The sequence below is a fragment of the Protobothrops mucrosquamatus genome, unplaced genomic scaffold (assembly GCF_001527695.2).
Source record: "Protobothrops mucrosquamatus isolate PMUCROS unplaced genomic scaffold, P.Mucros_1.0 scaffold_65, whole genome shotgun sequence".
Lineage (NCBI taxonomy): Eukaryota > Metazoa > Chordata > Lepidosauria > Squamata > Viperidae > Protobothrops > Protobothrops mucrosquamatus.
The window spans coordinates 463063-482550 of record NW_015386141.1 but is presented as its reverse complement, the minus strand read 5'-3'; the positions used below and the strand labels follow the sequence as shown (position 1 = coordinate 482550).

The following is a 19488-nucleotide window of genomic DNA, read 5'->3' as shown; positions in this document are numbered from 1 at the left end:
ATGAAAACTGTTTGATGCTGCCAAACTTTTAAAGCTTAATTCTGCAAGTTACTTCTTGAATATCTTTTATAGGTTGGACGTATGTTATTTTATTCTGTTGGGAAAGGATGGAAATTGTGAAGTTTTATTGTTACATTTTTGCATATTGGTGGTATGGAGAATGCAAAAATACTGCTAATATATAAATTATAAAATCATATGCTTTGCTAATGATTTATTTCTTAAGAGAGTTCTCCTTAACAATGAAGTTAATTTCTGGTTTTAAGAACCTGGCCAAATCATGATCCATTCTGTTCTTGTAACCTTTCTAACTAAAAAAACTGAATTTGATGTCTTGAATAATACTTCTAAAGCTTCAGTTTGGAGTCACAAGTACACTTCTTGCAGATGACTGCAGCCCATTATATCAACTGTTAGAAGAAAACATAATTTAGTGATAATCAGTGTAATGTGTATTGTATGGTCACACCTTAGTAGTGACCAGTGACTTGATTCTTCTTGAATTGCCATATTGCTGCAGCACAACTCGATAACCACAACAAAGCATGCAAAATTACTTTACTGCCATCTAGTTGTCATCCTGATTGTTGCACCACAATATTTTGAGCCCTACATTCTTCTGGATTTATTCATATATTAATGTTGATTTAGCAATATAATATTTCATCAGTAAATATCAAAAAATTAAATTTCAACTCATTTCAAATGCATGGTAATTGTAGAGAACTTCGGGAGGGTAGCAGCAGAAACCCTTTTTCCAACCTGAAGAAAGATAAAAACAATTTCCAGCTTCTCCGAGGATCACGCAATTACAATTCGTAGCATAGTCCACGGAATTCTGGGAATTGTAGTTTCGACATATTTAGATTCCAGGCTTTTAGCACGTTTTTGGTCGTAATATGATTTTGAAATAAAGCTTCTGTTCCTTTTCAACTTTTACGAGCAGCCCTCGCATCTAATCACAGAAACAACCGTTCCAATTTCAGATTGCTCCACTCTTTCCTCTAAGAAGCTTGCATTCCTATCTTGTAGGCGAAGGGCAAAATGGCGGCAAAAGGATGCAAGAACTTCCGACTCGAATCGTCGCGCAAGTTTGGTTCAAGCGCCCGCCTTTCATCGAGGTCTCTCGCTTGTAAGAAATGTGGGAAAGGAGCACTTCCTGTTTAGCGATTTTCTCTCCAGGAAAAATGGTGCAGGGGGATCAGTTCAGAATTACGCCTGGAGTTAATAAATAACATTTCCGCCTCATTTTGTAAGTATTTTAAAGAAACAGCTTTTTTGTTCTTTTTATTGTGCTGATTATATAATTCCCAACGGAGAGTTTTCAGAGCAGTCCGATTATTTTCTTAGGCTTTATATAAACCTTCTGCGACTTCATTTCTCTGCAGTTTTTCTTTCTAGGGCAATGTTCTGCAGTTTTTACTTTAAAAATGTTATTACTTTAAAGAATTACATTTTGCAAGTAATGGCTTTCAGTTGTGAGTAGACTATTATTGCTGCATGCATAATTTTTAAGAGAAAGAATAGCATTGTCTGAAAGCTACTTATATGATCGTCCAAAATAAAATGATTTGAGCATAGCTGGTTCTTAAATTGGGTTCTGGATATAGGGTATAAAAATAATTAAGACAAAATAAGGAAACCTGGGATTCTTCTCACTTTGTTAATAGAAGGGTTTGTGGGGAAAATCCCAATATGTTATCCTGGAGTTCATGAAAAAAGATAAATCATGATTTATTTATTCAATTTGCATGGCCTGCCATCTCATCTAAGTGACTCTGTGTGGCTCACAACAAGTTAAAAACAATCCAATAAAAACAAATTAAAAATCAATATACGTACATACATATTTAAAAACAAAAAATGCTACAAGAAATGTAAATATGTTGAACTTCTTGCATGATTACCCAGACCATTTAAATAGTCAGATCTGGCTTAATGCTTCTGCTACTTTTTCTCAGATTGCTTTTTTTTTTTTGTAATATTTTCTGCTGTTTGATATGTTGGTAATTGTAATTATTTTCTGGAACAGGTCCCCTTAGAGCTTCTATTTATTTTTGTCTTACAATCCTGCAGGTTTTGTTTGAATAGTTTTCCTAAAGTGGCTCACATCAATCTATGGAAAAGCAAAGCTCAATTGGATGGTATTAACATTGTGTCATAAAACTGACAGTTTTAAGAAAATCAGGATTAAATTAAGGGGTCACAGTCACAAATGTCAATATTTCTTAGAAGACACTGGAGTGCTTCTTCTAAGGTGCTCCAAAGTTGTTGCTACAATAATATAATGGTTGACTTAGGTTTCTGCCAGTGAAGAATATTAAACAGAATCTGTGCTAAAGGTCTAGGTCAGGGATGTCAAACTGCTGGCCTGCAGGCCAGATGCATCATAGCGAAACTGGCAATGGCAAAAAAAGTCACCATACCTCATGTGACATTGTGAGTTTGACACCCCTGGTCTAGGTGGACTGTGGAGCACATGAGGATGTGTGTGTGTGTGTGTGTCTAATCAGTGGCCTTGGACAGTTAATAATCCAGCCCCACAAGATTTTATAAAAAATATATTTAAAAGGGATGTTTGCTATTTATATACATTAGCTATATTATATATTTTATGTGCTGTCCAAGACAGTTACTGTTCATTCACTATAGCCCAGCAAGTCAAAAGGTTAGACATACCTGGTTTATGGATTTAAAAACAAAGCTAAAAACAAATTAGAAGATGAAGCTTGTTCAGCTAGTTCCAGTCAAAATAATACTATATTTTAAATCAGGTGAATTTCTAGACATTTTTCAAAGAAAATTATGTTCAGAAATATTGAACTTGTTGCAATAGTTTAAGAGAAAGGAGGAGCATGAGACAATAATTGGATTTACACACTGAACTAAGCTGCCCATGCTTTTAGAACAAATGGGCACATTTTGAAATCTGAGTATATTAAGGATCCTCTCACAAATAACTGATGGGCGTGGTCAAACCAATCAGCCATCTACCAAGAAACAAACTGGTGTGGCTGCTGCCCATCATTCCTTTAGTTCAATGTTTCTTAACCTCTGCAACTTTAAGATGTGTACATTTCAACTTCCAGAATTCCTCAGATAGCCATGCTCTTAAAATGTTCTCTATTTAGCTTTACTTTTTTCTTAAAGGCAGGTCCACTGGGGAAGTAGATAAACACACTTCCAAATAAACCACTGGATTGCAGTTGACTCTTTATCATTTTTTTTAAATGCAAACATTACAAATTTGGGGGGATCTGTGTGTGACCCTAAAACACCCTTGGGATACATGTTTGAAATGGAAGCTTTGTTTTGTAGCACAATAGCTTTACATTTTCTTTATGTTAAAGTAAAATAAAAATAGGTGGAGCAGCTAAACAGCCCCATGCTGGCAACCTAACTGTTAAGCTTTCGGATGTTTAATTTATTTGCTGAATAAACTACAATCAACTAGACTTTACATTGTTCTGTTATAGAACCAAACAGATCACATGATTTTTGTAATTTGTAATTTGTAAATCTAGTCATTTCTCTTTGTTGGAAAGAGCATGTGTTGTACACACCAAAGCCATAGATGTGAGTCTTTAAAACTTACCTTTGAACTGAAGAAATCATCTTAAAACATACCAGCTTAAAGTGATAAATCATAATCAATGATGTCTTTATATTTTAGATATGTCCTAATCTTTACAACAGCTACCAGTGGTGATGAAATATTAAAATACAGGTCTTCTGGGTCTTTTGCAATATGCCGTTTTCTCTCTCTCCCTCTCCCTTCTTCCCTCCCCCCTCTCTCTCTCTCTCACACACACACATTTTACAAATGCATATTGATAAGATTCCAAAGTGAGGACTTCAAAGTTGGCCACTTACGTATTTTTTTCTTTCTTAGGATGGATGCCAGAGACAAGCAGGTTCTGCGCTCCTTGCGCCTGGAGCTGTGTGCAGAGCTGCTGGTTGAGGGCCTTATCATTCAATATCTCTATCAAGAAGAAATTCTAACAGACAATCATATGCAAGAAATAAGGGCCCAAGTTACTAATCAACGGAAAACTTTGGTGCTTCTTGACATCCTTCCAACAAGAGGGCCTAAGGCATTTGAAGCATTTCTAGAATCCTTACAAGAATTTCCATGGGTGAAAGAAAAACTTGAATCAAAGCGCAATGAAATTATGCTACTGACTCCTGCAGGTAAGATTTGTTTAAGTAATTAGTAGTTTGAGAATGTAGTTCATATTATTAATAATAACAAAATTACATTAGAATTAATATCAGGTTAATTTTTTAAAAAATGCACAAGTAGCAACAGTCTGATTTAATATACCCTCCCCCCCCAAAACATGTTCAAGGTCTGCAACAAAAATTGTTCCTGATAAAATGTTCTTGAGATCCAACATTGCCATGTTAGCTGTGCCTATCAATAACTACTTAAAGAAACCATATCATTTGTACACTCATGTGGTAGTTGCATGGTCCTAGGGAATATATGTGTGTTGAGTTAGAGAGATGATAAATAAATGGTAAGGTTGCCGCTTTAATTCAAACATGCATTTCTTTGGACCATATAATTAGCAAAAGGCATAATTTATTTAAGGATCTAGTGATAGGTACAGTAATCATAGCCACACCATTTATGAAGCCTCTTTCCTGCTTTGGATGCAGTTTGAATATTTCTAATATGTACTGGTTTGGTCCATAGTAATTATGCATCTTTCAGTGATGAATCTGAAGGGAGTTTTATGATCCTTTATTTAATTTCTGCTTTGCAAACACTTTAATCTTGAGTATACATATTTCGAGTGATGAATTCCATAAGCCATGAATATAGTTTACATACATGTCTTTCAACAGAACAGGTCACCCACTTGGAATTCTATTAAGTGGACTGCTATATGGATATTGTCTGTATAGTTTGGCGTTCTAAAATGAGTTGGTGAGACTTTGTCTTTGCTGACATTTGTACAGGTCCTTGATGGTGAACGCCTCAAGTAGTGCCAAGTTCAATCAGATCTTCTGAATGAAAAGTTAGTAAGAGTTATTAGGAGATTCTGGATCAGTAGAGACAGGAATCAGAGGCTTTGAATTAATAATAGCTGTGACTTTAGCCAAAAGGGTACTCAAAACATCATAACTGAGCTGAGTGTACCTCTGTTTGACAACATAGAGACCAGGATATAGTGGGCAACACCAGTCAGACACTTTGAGGTCCCCTCTTCCTTTTCATATCTCCAACATTGGTTTGATACTCCCATACACATTTTTGGCAGTTTAGTCAGTATCATATATGCTATTAGTATATCATTTTATAGAAGTTCTCTCTTAAATAATGTTAATTTAACACCAGTTTCCCACATTTTCTGCCATATATTCATGTTATCAATCAACGTTTACAGCTTGTAAAATTTTAATATAGGGCTGACTAGATATACTAACTGCATTTTGTTCACTCTTGTGTGGTTTTGCATTATTGTTGGCCATCGATCTTGATGGTTTTTGTAAATGGTTAGGAGATAACAGCATTCTTTGATTTCTTTGTTTGGTGATGCAGATTCTGCATGTCCATTCTCAAATATATTTTCCATGAAAATACATTTAGGAATTACATTTAGAAATTCCTTCCTTCTTATTGATTCTCTTGTTCTATGGATGCTGTAGTAGAGCAGCGGCCCCCAATCTTTTTGTACCAGGGACCAGTTTCCAGGAAAACATTTTTTTTTCACAGACCGGTGGCAGTGGGGATGTGTGGTTTCACGCATTATCTAGATTCCATGCATGCGCAGATGAAGCTTCACTCGCTTCTGCGGCCCAGTTCCCAACAGGCTGTGGAGCAGTACTGGCCCGCAGTCCAGGGTTCGGGGCCCCCTACTGTAAGGCAGAAGTTTTTAACTTGGACCATGGAGATTTCAAGGGGACTAATCTTGGATGGGGAAAAATTATATTCATTAAGCTCAAACTAATTTAGCTAGTCTTGTTATTGGTTTAATGGCTTAATAAAAAACTCATATTACATTTTTTATTTTTAGTTATTTTGGTTATTTGAGCATAGTTGGTTTCCCTAATTGATTTCCAATAGCTATACAGTCCATGTATTTTGTTTTAGATAAGTTTCTCTGAGAGTGGGTCTGTAGGTTTCAGCAGAGTCTCAAAGCACAAAAAGGTTAAGGACCTCTATTGTAGAGAATGATTCTTCATGCTTGAGAGAAGCTATTGCAGGTGCAAGATATGGTATGACAGAACTGCAGGGATACTTTCAGGATTTGGGAGAGAGTATCAAGAAATATACATGAGATGCTCCATAGATCATAACAGAGTTTACCATTTTAAAAAACACAAAACAATGTGAAACAAGCTAATGTTTAGATGAGATGTTAAAGATGAGAGATATTTGAGGGCAGGTTTTTTTGCATAGATATTCCATAAACAAGTTTTATGTACTTGGCAATGAATTTTTACAGTGTAGGGGGAATTCTGGCTTTGTAAGCCATGCCATCTGTGTCTATACACATTGTTCTGTATGTTCTGACCTTGAAATGTGGTTTGTAGAATTCTGCTTAGTGGAAACATAATGCCACTATTGTAGTTATATTCATCTCCTGATGCATTCAACCCTGTTGCTTACAGTGTTCTGGTTGGTTGCAGATATATCCCAATACAACTTAGTGATAAATGTAAATCTTTACTATGTTATATTGAATGTACATGTCAATCCACATTAGCTCTATTCTGTCTTGAGCATTGCAAATCCAATTTGGAATAGTGTTTTCAGACAGCTGGGCCCTTTTTTTTCTGAGACTCAAGCTTACATAGTATATGTAATTTCAGATAAGTCTCTGCTGAAGCATCTGAAAAAGAGACCAAATTTGTTTGTGTACAATGTAATGAGGGAAATGAAAGCATGAGCATGTGGGACTTAGAGCTGTTCAAAAACTTATAGGGAAAGTTTCCACATTTCCCATTTCCCTCCATTCTTCTGAGCATTGATGATTGACTTATCAAAGGCATAATACTTTCATTCTATGTTCAACTGTGGTGTTAACATGTATCAAATAGACAATACCATTTACAACCTGTGCAGTTGCGTTGTGTACCAGCTGAAGCTTCTGAATGGCCATTAAGGGCAGCCACATGTAGAGTGCATTGCAGTAGTCCAAATGGGAGGTTGCAAGGGTAAGAGTGAGCAGAGCCTTCTGATCCATACATGGATGCATTTGGTGCACAACCCAGAAGTGTGCAAAGGCCGTCTTCACCACACTTATCTCTTGCTCTACCAGCAGGAGACATAGTCCAAAATGTTTCCCAGATTGTACACCAAGTCTGTCTGAGGCAGTGCCATCCTAAGTAGTATTAGAGGTTGAAAAACCTTGGTACCAGAAGGCCCAAACACTCAAAGTCACTCAGTCTTGCTTGGGTTGAGCCGAAGTCCCTTGCGCCCCATCCATGCCTCTACAGTCTACAGGCATTGAGGTAGGGTGTCCACGGTATCACTCGGGCAGCCTTTGGTAGAGATATAAAACTGGATACCATTAGCATATTGATGATATCTCACCCCAAAAGTCAGGTGAGTCACATACATCTGTACTGACCCTGGTATCTGCAAACGGTTAGGAAATACTAGCGTTCTTTGACTTCGTTCTTTAGTGAAACAGATTCTACATTCCCATTCGCAAATGCATTTTTCATGAATGTTACAAAATTATCCTTCATCTCTTGCTTCTTCTCTACAGTGTAGTGAAGCAAGCTGGGAGAGAGCATGTTTCCTGTTGTGAGTAGTTGGCATCTAGGTAAATGAACAGCCACCTACTGTTAGAATAATCTTTGAAGAACAGCTTATCCATTGTTCAACCATTATCTTACTAATTGTTAGCTGCATAATAGTCTCTTTCATGAGATAGGAGGCCCATGCTTGTGCAGCTTCTGCTTCAGGAAGATCTTGGCAGCTCCTGCACTTCTTATAAACACATTTGATTACAGGCATTGCTCTGCATAGATAATCCTTGAATTACAAGTTACGTTGGTACTGAATGAATGGTACATATGCCCAGTCCCTGAAGTGACAGATGTAGCACCCCCCATGCTTACTGGATCAGGATTCAGATACTTGGCAGCCTATTTATACTTATGACTGAAGGGGCACTTCAGCTCCCCCCAACCTTCTATCTCCCATCAACTCTTCCCTTTTTGGCCCCTGTACTCTGCTGCTCCTGCTGTCCCACATTGCACCGATCTCAGCTGACCTTTCTTGTCGTCTTGTTTCTGTTGCTGCTGAGGCATGCCAAGCCTGTCCCTTCACAAAACAGCTGAAGATGTGCACAGCAGTTTCTTCCTGAAGATGTGCACAGCAGTTTCATTATGAGACTGGGGAAGAAGGCCTCACGTGGCCAGCAGCTGACTTGCAAATGGCCAGGTCGCGCATGCCTCATCAGCAGTGGCAGCAAGAAGGTGGCGAAGATAAACTCAGGCAGAGGCAGGAGTGCAGGGCAGCAGGGACCTTGGACTGGAAGATGGCTGCGGCTTTGCGATTCTTTGCTGGGCCACGTTTGGGGCTTCCTGGGGCAGTTTTAACTTTGCATCCTGTGGTTGGAACTTCCCTAGGTAACTGAGCCAGGCTGGGGCTTCTAGGAGAAGCTGTGGGGAATTACTTGCATGCAGCTTGCACTGAGCCTTCCAGGGACTCCCCTTCCCCCTTCTCCTGAGGCAGTGATGGCAAACCTTTTAGAGACTGAGTGCCCAAACTGCAACCCAAAACCCACTTATGCATCGGCGAGTGCCGGCTGGGTGTGGCCCCTTGGGTGGGCGTGGCCAATTGGGTGGCCGTGGCTGCAGTGGTAACAGCAGACGGGTGGGACTAAAAAGTTCAATCAATTCCAACTTTGCAAGATCTTTTTTTTCCCTGCGAGAAGTTGAAATTGACTGATTGAACCTTTTTTTTTTTTTTTGCACACAGTGGTGGAGGCCTAAAGCGAAAAGGTTTTATAAAACCCAGCTGAAGGCCTAGGACTGGGGCAACGGCGTGCGTGCCCACAGAGAGGGCTCTGAGTGCCATAGGTTCGCCACCCATGCCATAGGTTCACCACCACTGTCCTGAGGCATCCTATGCTCCTAACTTTACTGCACTTCCCTTCACTCAGACTGAAAATCCTACTTAGATTTTGGCTCCCTCTGAGCCAGGGGTCTGGCTGAAAAAAACTCCTTGCCAAGGATTTAGCTCCATGCCTGATTGTGTCTGCTTGCATGGGGTCCTCTTGGCAGGTGACAGCGGCTTGCAACCTTCCATGCCGATTTTCCCATTTACTTTCTATTGGCAGAAATTGCAAATGGTGATCACATGATTTTGAGGAGCTTGGTAAATGCAAAAAAATTGCCAAGCACTATTGTGACTGTGGTGGTGGTGGTGCAATGTTTTCCAAAGGCCAAAAGTGGTCTATGGTCCATAAAGTACCTTTTCTGATGCTGTCATAATTCCAGACCATCATTAAACAAACGGTCATAAGTCAAAGACTACTTGAATAAGTAAGGAAATAATTGGAACATGCCCAACAGATGAGAGCTTTTCAATCCAACAAGAGATAACTTAAAGCTATATATTACAGACATTCTTTTGTTCTATTTTATTTAGATTATAACTGTTAAGACATATAAAGAGTAGTTACGTATTTCCATAACCTATGGCCCCAAAATCACTTTAATTTTCCATTAAGTTACATTGTCCAAAACTAGGTGGTTAATTAAAGCATCAGTATTTCAGCTATGAGATTGGGTAGTTTCCTGCATTGTATACTTGGCTAAACAATAAAAGCAACAGAAAAAAATGTGTGATGCTCATAAACATCTTGATTTCAGGTTAACAAGTAGGCTTCAGATTCAGAAAGACTCCAGTTATCAACAAAAGAAGATTTCTAAGCAATTTCACCTCTGTTTGATCCATCTAGTGGATATGTTTACCATGTCACCATAAAAAGCAGTTTCCTGCCTAGTGTTAGCCAATCAGGCAGTAAGATGACTTCCTAACTGAAGATTTATGTGGAGGAATACTGGCAAAGACATAATAGTCTGAAAGCCTCTGCATAATGTTTACAGTTTTTAAGAAAAGTTGTGGCTGTTGGCAGAAATGTTTAATTCTTTCTAGGAACAGCAAGTTATAATAACTTGTATGTTTCTGTAAAATGATAACTGTGTGCTGTGGGGTGGAGTTAAGTTTCCTGTGGGATGTTTTCTTTCTATTTCTCTCCTTCTTCCTCCCTTTGTTCTGCTCCTAAATACTAACTATACTGATGTGAGTTTAGATTTAATGCTGAAAAAAAAGTGGATAGATCTGTTCATGATGAATGTTCCCCCATATATATAAATATGTTGATACACAATCAATCATATAGGAGAGTAGGAATAGGAGTAGGAAAGCAGTTTTACCCCGTTCTTTCCTGTTTTGTGATTTTGGATTAGCTTATTCATAGAGCTATTTTTGTCTGAAGGGGTATTCAATCAGATTTGACAGATAATCTTTAGACAGATAATCTTAAATCAGAAGTAGGCAGCTTAGCATCTTCCAGATGTTTGTCACTACAGTATTGCTCGTCAACCACAGCTGTCAGGGGATTTGGGAGATGACACTTCAGAGTTAGGTAGAGGACACTATTGCATATCCATGGCCTAAAACAAAGCATTTAAAAGCATGACTTGTGCCATATTTGAATGAACATAATGATTCATAATGCACTAAATAATAAAGTTAATATCTAATTGTTGTGAATATGGCCTGGTGCCAATCCCATACCAGGCTGGCTGTCCATACCCTTTCAGCTGGAAGGCTGGGATTAAGGCCGGGAAAAGAATGGGACTACTGTTTTCCCTGCAGTTTCTGATTATAGAAATGGCTTCACATTTTGTATTTTGACCTTTTGAATGTCAGAAGGACTGCACAGTTGCTGTGTGAGAGGCTAGTCTCTTTGGGCTCTGTGTGTCTGTGTGGCTATGTGCTATGGGCACACTCTCATATATTGAAGCTCCTATTTCTCTTTGAATAGGAACGGTGCATTATTTTTTCTTGCTTTACTATAAATGCAAGTTATAAAGACTACCTATTAAAGGCCTCCTTTTAAGTATGACTCTATCCTCTCAGTTCTCACTTTTCATCGTCTTGGATTGATGGAACTTTATATTTTCTATTCCAAAAAGAAGTTGTTTTTCAGTGCCTATGATCTCCATTTGAGGTACATAAGGAGATAGTTTCCTGGGCAGGATCGCTGAAAATGTAGGTTACCAATTGCCATCCAGCACAGTGAGAGAAGGCTAAAGCAGAGTTTCTGTTGAAAGAGTTGGAGGTCTTCTAGAATGCAGAGCAGATTCTGAAGAAAAGTCCTACATTCCTGCCATTTTCTTAATTTGCATAACCTTTTGATGAATTTAAAGAATGCATTGCATTGCAGCCTGAGAAATGCTTCTACAAAAATCACACCAAAATCACCTATTTTGTTATTGTAGATTCTTACATGACTAGAGTAGATAATAACTAATATTTTTATAGTTTGATCACCTGAAGATTATTAGCCCATTTGTTATCAGGGAACAAAGACTATGTCTTTCGTATTTTAAACATTTAATTTAAATATATAAAATATTACATTTTTTAAACATCCAGCGACATAAGACTGCCTATTATTAAGCCAAATAAAAAGTAAGAACTAATAATATCCTACCAATACAGGGGAGGAGTAGTGGGTGGTGGTGTTTATAGTAGAGTATGTTTGAGGAAGAGGGTGTATTTCCTGATAACAGGTTCAAACCTTCACACACAATCATGTTGCCACCAACCTTGAACTCTGATTTGAGCGGCCTCCATGGATCAGGGATGACGTAGAAAGGCTTCTACAACTATGGGATGTGATGGGTGTATTAGCTTAGTTCCTGGAGTTCTAATCTGGAGTTCAAGTGATGTTGATCAAATATGAGGGTGGTGTTTTTTTTACCCATGCCAAGAACAGTAAAAATCATTCTCAAAATGTTAAGAACACATTTCTAATTCCTCTATACTGTATCTATTTAGTTTCTGTGTTTCCATAAAACCCATTTTCTTTGCAATTGCTTTTTTGTCTTTCACTTGTTCTTTTTTTACACAAGCAGTTGGAGACACAACAATATATTTTTACTGAAACGTAATTTGACATACGGTCATCTGCTGTCTTTTTGGTGAAAATTGGAAGAGATTTATCCCTATTAGCTGCCAATTCTTCATTTTTGTTCTCTTTTACTGGATTACTACAGAAAATGGTTGCATACCCAGCATTATAAAAGTTGTAATATAATGCCAACTACTTTCTTTGACAGTCTAAATCACTAATGGCGAACCTTTTAGAGACCAAGTGCCCAAACTGCACCCCAAACCCCACTTATTTATCGCAAAGTGCCAGGGCCGCATCAACATTGTGGTGCCCTCAGGGTGGGTGGGGTGTGGCCCACTGGGTGGGCGTGGCTGTGGTGGTCATGGCAGATGGGGTGGGTGTGGCTGCGGTGGGTGTGACCACCTTGATGTTGCTCATGGAACGCCTGTGGAGGCCGGGCAGGGTTGGGGGAGATATAGGGGGTTCTGTGGCGGGTGGGGTGGTGGGCAGGAGGCTTGTCCTTCGGGGTGAGGCGAGGCGAGGCAGAGGGCAGGACGGAGGTACTATTGCCGCAGGGCAAGGCAAGGCAGGAACCGGGGCAGCTACTGTCTGACACCATCAGCCCACACACACAAAGACCAGTGAGCGCATGGGGACTGACAGTGTCTGTTAGCAGCCATAGCCTGCCGCCCCCTCGACCAGCGCATTCTGGGGCTCCGCAGCCTGCTGCCAATACCGGGCCAGCCCTCCAGCAGCAGGTAGAGTAGGGGAGGGGGGAGGCACGTGATGCAGACTGCTGGACACGCCTACTCTGTCCCATCTGTTTTTGCTTGCATTTGGAGAGCAGGTTGCTGCTGGTCATCTCGGCCCCTTCTCAGATCTTGCCCGTGGCGCGTGCGTGGTACCTGTTCCCTTCGCACACCTGATGCACTTTGGCCCCCTCAGGCTGTCACCGCCAGCAGCTCACACAGGTCTATTAGGCTGCTGCCGCCGCCCAAAGCACCTGGCCCGCACAGCACAAAGGAGGCGAAACAGCCGGCTAACAAGCTTGAGTAGAGGTGGTAGAGCACGCCCACGCCCAGTAAGCCAAAGGCCACCCCGAGCGGGGAAAACCAGATCCTCATCGGCGCCATGGCCCCCCCAGTCCCAGCTAGGATTGCATACCTTCCCCCATCTCTGCTGGGCTGGGCGGCCATGACACCAATGGGGATCCTGCTTTCCCCTCTCAGGGTGGCCTTTTGCCTGCTGGCTCTTGGCATGCTCTACCACCTCTATGCGGGTCTTCCTAGCCAACTGCTTCGCCTCCTTCGTGCTGGGCAGGCCTGCACTCTGGGCGGTGGCCTAATGGACCTGCGCAAGTGGCTGGCGGCCACAGTAGGTACTGAGGTGCGCGAGGGGAATGCGCTCCACCCGCGGGCCAAGGGCAAGACCCTCGATGGTGCTGAGATGATGACCAGTGGCGACCAGCTCTCCAACCAAAAAGAGATGGGATGGAGTAGGCGTGTCTGCCGGTCCACATCACGTGCTCCCCCGATTCCATGTGATGCCAGTTCCGCTATCACTGCTCATGGAGCCCCTGCTGCCAGATGCTGTCGGCCCTGTGTGCGCGCCTTGGGGGCTGCTGGGTTGGCCGGAGCCAGGATGGTGGGGGCCAGTCCCTAGCCATCTCCGGGGCATCCTTGGGGGACCAACACTGCTTGTTCGCTCACTTCCTGCCCCGTTGCTTCCAAACGCCATATGCTCATTACTCTGGCAAATTCTGCAGGGGTGACGGTGCACGTGCCCACAGAAAGGGCTCTCAGTGCCACCTCTGGCACACGTGCCATAGGTTTACCACCATTGGTCTAAATAAAACTTAGGTAAGATTGAGCAGTTTGAGCATGGTTTTAATACTACAATTACATATATTCCAGGGATATCCTTGGTGTTAAAATTTTGAATAAAATGAATAAATGGTTTTCCTGCCCAGAAGTGTTAATCTATAATACTAAAGTAACCTTTCTTTTATGGTTTGGAATCTTTTCCTCAATGATGATGGAGCAAAAAACTATGTATTTCTTCATTGCCTCTTGACTACAATGTTAGGTTTTTTAAAATGTGATTGTTTTCTACTTGTTCTGCAGCAGTTCTCCACAACCTTTCTTTTTTTTCCTTTTTTTTTCTTTGTCAAACTCTAAAATAGTGAGACAAAAAATATTTTTGCCATTGCTTTCATTTTCATTTGGATAATAGAGGATTTCAATCCCCCTTGTGTTGTCAGTCTTTTTACCTTTCTGAATCTTATTAGTGATAAACTTGCCTTCAACTGAAGATCATTTATTTGAATTAAGATAAATTTCATGTTACGGCATCTTTGCAGAGATATGTTCTTGCTCAAGAAAAAGGGAAGCCTTTGTGGTGAACTAAACAGAAGGAGGGTAACTCAAGAGAGGAATTGGTCTTTTTTGAGGCTTTCTCGGCTGCTAACACTGTCAGTCCCAACTTTGAAGATGCTAAGGAGAAATCTTCCCCTTCCTCTTCCCACCCTACACTTTATTTCAAAGAGAAAAAAAACTTTGGAGCAACCGAGCAGTAAGGATGATTTCTTTTGTTTTTTTCTTTTTCTTTTTTCAGTTATCTATTAGTGGCTTTAGAGTGGGAAAGCTTTTTAAATAGCTTTTATGTTAATTAATTCTGCCTTATTATTGCTGGTTTGACCTTGAGGTAGACAGTTTTCTTTGTCTGCAATTTTCTTTTTTCTTTTTCTTAACTGAGCTTAATTGATAGGATATTTCTATTACCCCAGTTTTTGCCATATTTATTGCTTGTGTCCCTAGTGTGTTTTCCATTGCTTTCACAACTCATTCCCTGTTGACTAGCAAATTCCCTGTTCTACTTATTTTTGAAATATTATTTAGTTTTAAAAACCTGAATGGGAGCCTGGCATCCTGCAAAACAAGCATGATTTCACGTTCTACAATGTTTTTGGTCCTTGTGTAGGTCTTCTTCCTCAGGTTAAAGTGAGTTGCCCAAGGTCACTTGCCTAAGGCAGGACAAGATTGATAGTCTCCTAGTTTCTAGTCTTCATGCCTTATTTAACTATCCAGGATAATACAATGTTAATTACTTTGAAGATATTCAGTATGTATACTCCTGGGAAGTCTGAATTTTAGTTAAAAAGAGTAGGTAGGTGGAGAGACAGGATCACAAAACAGAAATACTCTTAATTTATAATTGTTATAGTTTCTAGATCTAAAACATACACAGAATATGACTCTGTCTTGTATTAGTCAAACTAGATGCTTTATAATGAAAGCATCAGTTAAATTCCCTAAATGTTTCTAGGAAAATATAATCGAAACCATTCTAGGCAAATTCATGCAACTGTAGTGCTTTATCTTCCAAATTCTGTTATGCTTTTAATGCTTATTCTGAATAATAAGTGTTTTCTTTACTAGGAACGGAGATATGCAGTCTTCAGGCAGCTTATATTTTAATTGTGACCCTGTTTTCTAGATTGAAACAGTAAACTGAATGGCAGAAATTAATTTCTGTAAAATTTGAAAACTTTTCTCCATGTCTTTTACTTTCATTATTCATGAGTTAGCCTCCTTTTCCCTCACTAAATATGCTTTCTATAAATTTTTCTATTAGATGAATAACTTACATAAACAATTTTTAAATATTAATTTTGAATAAGTAATCTCAAGATCCTTATACTCCAAGATTATTGAAAATTAAACCTGAGATATTTTCTGACTTGGTTTGGAGAGGGTAAAAATCTGTTGTTCTCAGTAGCCTTATAAGTTCTTTGTTTATATACTCATAAGATCCAATTTGGTCTTGTGGTTATGGCACCAGGCTAGAAAGCTGGAAACTCGGAGTTTTAAGTCCAGCCTTGGACATGAAAGCCAGCTGGGTGACTTTGGGCCAGTCACTGTCTCTCAGCCCAACCCACCTCACAGGTTTGTGGTTGTGGAGAAAACAGGTGGAGGAAGGCGTGTTGGATATGTTCAGTGCCTTGAGTTATTTGTAAAAGTAATAAAGGCAGAATCAAATAAATAAATTATAACCTCAGATTTCCTCTGTTTTCAACAGCTCTCACCAGATAATCAATTTTGTTTAAAAAAGGGCACAATCCATTAAGTTACTGTTGAGGAAATGTGTTTATCATTATGTTCTGTGTCATCGCTTTGTAGCACATAGTTTTAATTTATTCTCTGTTTTTGGATATTGCAAATTAAACATCACATGCACTGCTGCCCTTCAGAGAAGGGGAAAACTAAAAAATAACGTTGACCTCTGATTTTATTCTCAGAAATACTAGAAGGCAATTAGAAAAAAATTATAAGAATTTTATCTTTAAATTTATTGAATTTTAATCATATCCTGATAAAAAGCATTGATACTAAATCAGTGGGAAATCAAATAATTTATGTATCATAATTGCTTTTCTATTATCACAACTTCTACATTTTTCACATGGGCCCTCTACAGTCATGCAAAATTACTTGCTATAAGCTGTTTTTCAAATATACTCAGTCTTTATAAATATGAAAATGGAGACCTGGACATAGTTCAATATATTTAGAAAAGGAGGGGGAAATGGCAAAACCTTTATAAATAACTCCCAAACTCACGCGTAATCAAATCCCATATTTATGGTGTGCTGTTTTTTTTTTTGTCCTGTGTGCATTTTTCTCATTTTCTTTCCAACAACTGCATGTCATATTTTGCTTGTCGCTAGACAAACAGTGCTGGAGAAAAAAAAGCAGATATTTTATCAATGGAATTCACTGAATTGGGTACTCATCATTAGGAAATAACCCTAACCGTTAAAAATATGTTACTACAAGTTTCAAGAAAGAGTATGCAAAAATGCAAGGAAAAAAAGAAAATCCAGAAAAGCAGCCCCAATTGATCAACAATAAGAAACAAAACAGAAAACAAAAAGGGGGGGGGCAATGTAAACGTAAAACATTATGAAATCTGTAGCAAAAAGAAATATAATACATTTTTTAACCAGATAGAAAAGTTTGCATTATCTCTTGAATCCAGTTCTTAATATCTAGACATTGTTTTTTTGCAATTTCTTAAAATAATTACTTTGACAATTCCCCATGACAGATATAAAACACAATTTCTCAAAAACAATTAAAATCCACATTTTTTGTAATGTAATTCAATATAACTTTTTTAACATTAAAATGTTTCTCCATTAATCTACAAACATATATATAGAGATAGATTTTAAAAAAGAAGCAAATACAGAAATAATCTTAACTTTAAGCAAGATCTGATTTACAGTATCAGCAAATAGCAGTGCTTAGGTATGTAATTATAGCTTTACTAGAAGAATCACAATGAAGAAAATATTCACTAAATTAGGCTGCTCTTCTGTTCCCATTGTAAATACTACCCATCACTACTACTATTTTTTAAACGCAAACTGAAACTTGCAGAAGATACTGTATAAAACTATAATTGTGCATCCTGTATCTTGTGATAAAAAGATACTATAAAGCTTTTAAGGAACAGAAAATTGTTTTAATAAAAAACAGCTTCCGAGTGTTTCAGTAATGGTTAAATTCCAGGACAGGTGTTGCATATATCCCTGCTAAGAATGATCTGGCTTTTTTTCTAAGAAATATTATTGTACAATTCAAGATTCATGGAAGTTGTCCCCAATTGATTTTTTGTCCTTCTGCTTTAAATTCATAAAACTTGCACACACAAAAAAAGACTGACAAACAAATATCTGTCTATCACTCTGTATTCTTCCAGGTGGAGATTTTTAAGGCTGTGAGATATACTTCAGAATTACATGGGATAGTGGTTTTGAGATCTTCATGCTAACTTCAACTACTCCAAATGGTAAATTTGAGATTAACAGCATTAGTGATATGGCATGGTTTATTTACAAGCATCTAAGTAAAGATAATACAAAATGTACCTATTATTTGCCTTTGTTCATGTACCTATTATAGCTGGATTTTAAATTAAAATCAAATGTACTCCCCCCCCACATCCCATCTGAGTCAACACCCCAGTAAGTGCAAGATTAGCTTCCTCACTTTCCATGGGAGCATGAGGAAATATGGACACTTCCATTAAGGAGGAGCATATCCAATATAATTTTGCCTAAAATTGCAGAATCTGTCTAGTATATTGATTTTTCCCCCCACTGGTGCATAATTCTTGTATTGTGTAGTAGCAGACAAAAGCACAAAAATATGATCGAGGGAAACCAAATGTTTTGAAAAAGTATTTATGAATAGCAAAACTAAAGCCTGGATTTTTGAGCTGAATTAATTGCTCGTGTTTCTGGGTTCCTCTTCCTTAATTCATCTCCATTTGAAGTTTTGGACTGGCAGATTAACAGTATAGTTTTTGATTTTGTTGTTTGTTTGGAGAACTTTGATTTGCTTTATTTTTCTTTTACTATTTAGTAAGTAAAGTGGGACTAACATGTGCTTTTGAATTCAATCGTAATACATCATTTCTTTACTCTATTAAATATCGGAAGGAATGTAAATACAGATCTTTTCGATGCCCAGAACATTAGAATAGGTGCAAGATAATTAAAATATGTTTAAAACAAAAAAGAATGTGGCTTTTACGACAAAGTATTTTTTTTTCACAGCTGTCACTTAATCCTTTTATGTAATTCAAACTGTTTTAACATAAGATTTTTCCAGGAAGACAGGAAACAGCATGGATTTCAAATCTCCCCTGTTTTAGTTTACAAAATCCCTGTGTTAATTTAATGATTGTATTGTAGAAAAAATATCTCCGTTCCCTCCTCTTTTTTCTTAGAATACAATCTCTAAGAAATCCAGAGGGCTACAGAATGCTGAAATACTTGTGTTCAAAAAAATATTCTGATACTCCCTTTTGAGCTTTTAAAAAGATATTTTAATATGTTTAAAAGCAGTTAAACAATTGAAGTGCTATTTTTTTTAAAAAATGTTTTTACTCAGTAATTGGATAATAATACTTTAATTAGGAGATTAAAGTGAAAGACTAGAAACAATGGTAAAGATTTTAGGAAAAGTGTCTAAGCTATTGTCATGTGACATTCTTTATAAGAATTTAAAAAACTTTTAAAAGTTTATAGTCATAATTAAGATTTGATCTCCAAGTCATATTGGGAATTTGGAGTTCAAACAGATTGGATCCTGAAAAGATGCAAATCATATTTACTATTTATTTATATTCATATATTTCTCACAATGTTCAAGACAATGTATGTGGCTCTCTTTAGTTGCTATTGACACAACTCTGTAAATTGTATTAGGCTAGAGAGTATGATTGACTCCTTCTTTTTCCAATAAAAGATTTTTATTATTTTCATCATAAAGAAAAAACATACAAATATAACACAAATATAATATGAAACCCACATCCCCCCCCC

At 38.2% G+C, this 19488-nt stretch overlaps 1 protein-coding gene across 1 annotated transcript in view; it reads left to right on the top strand.

Moving 5' to 3' along the window:
* The first annotated feature begins 1070 nt into the window (after positions 1–1070).
* CRADD (CASP2 and RIPK1 domain containing adaptor with death domain) overlaps positions 1071–19488 on the top strand; it is a 31564-nt gene continuing 13146 nt past the window's right edge. The window contains exons 1-2 of the mRNA XM_015812813.1: positions 1071–1252; positions 3893–4191. Coding sequence (XP_015668299.1) covers positions 3894–4191 — 298 coding nt within the window. The 5' untranslated portion in view covers positions 1071–1252; position 3893. The remainder of the gene's footprint in view (positions 1253–3892; positions 4192–19488) is intronic.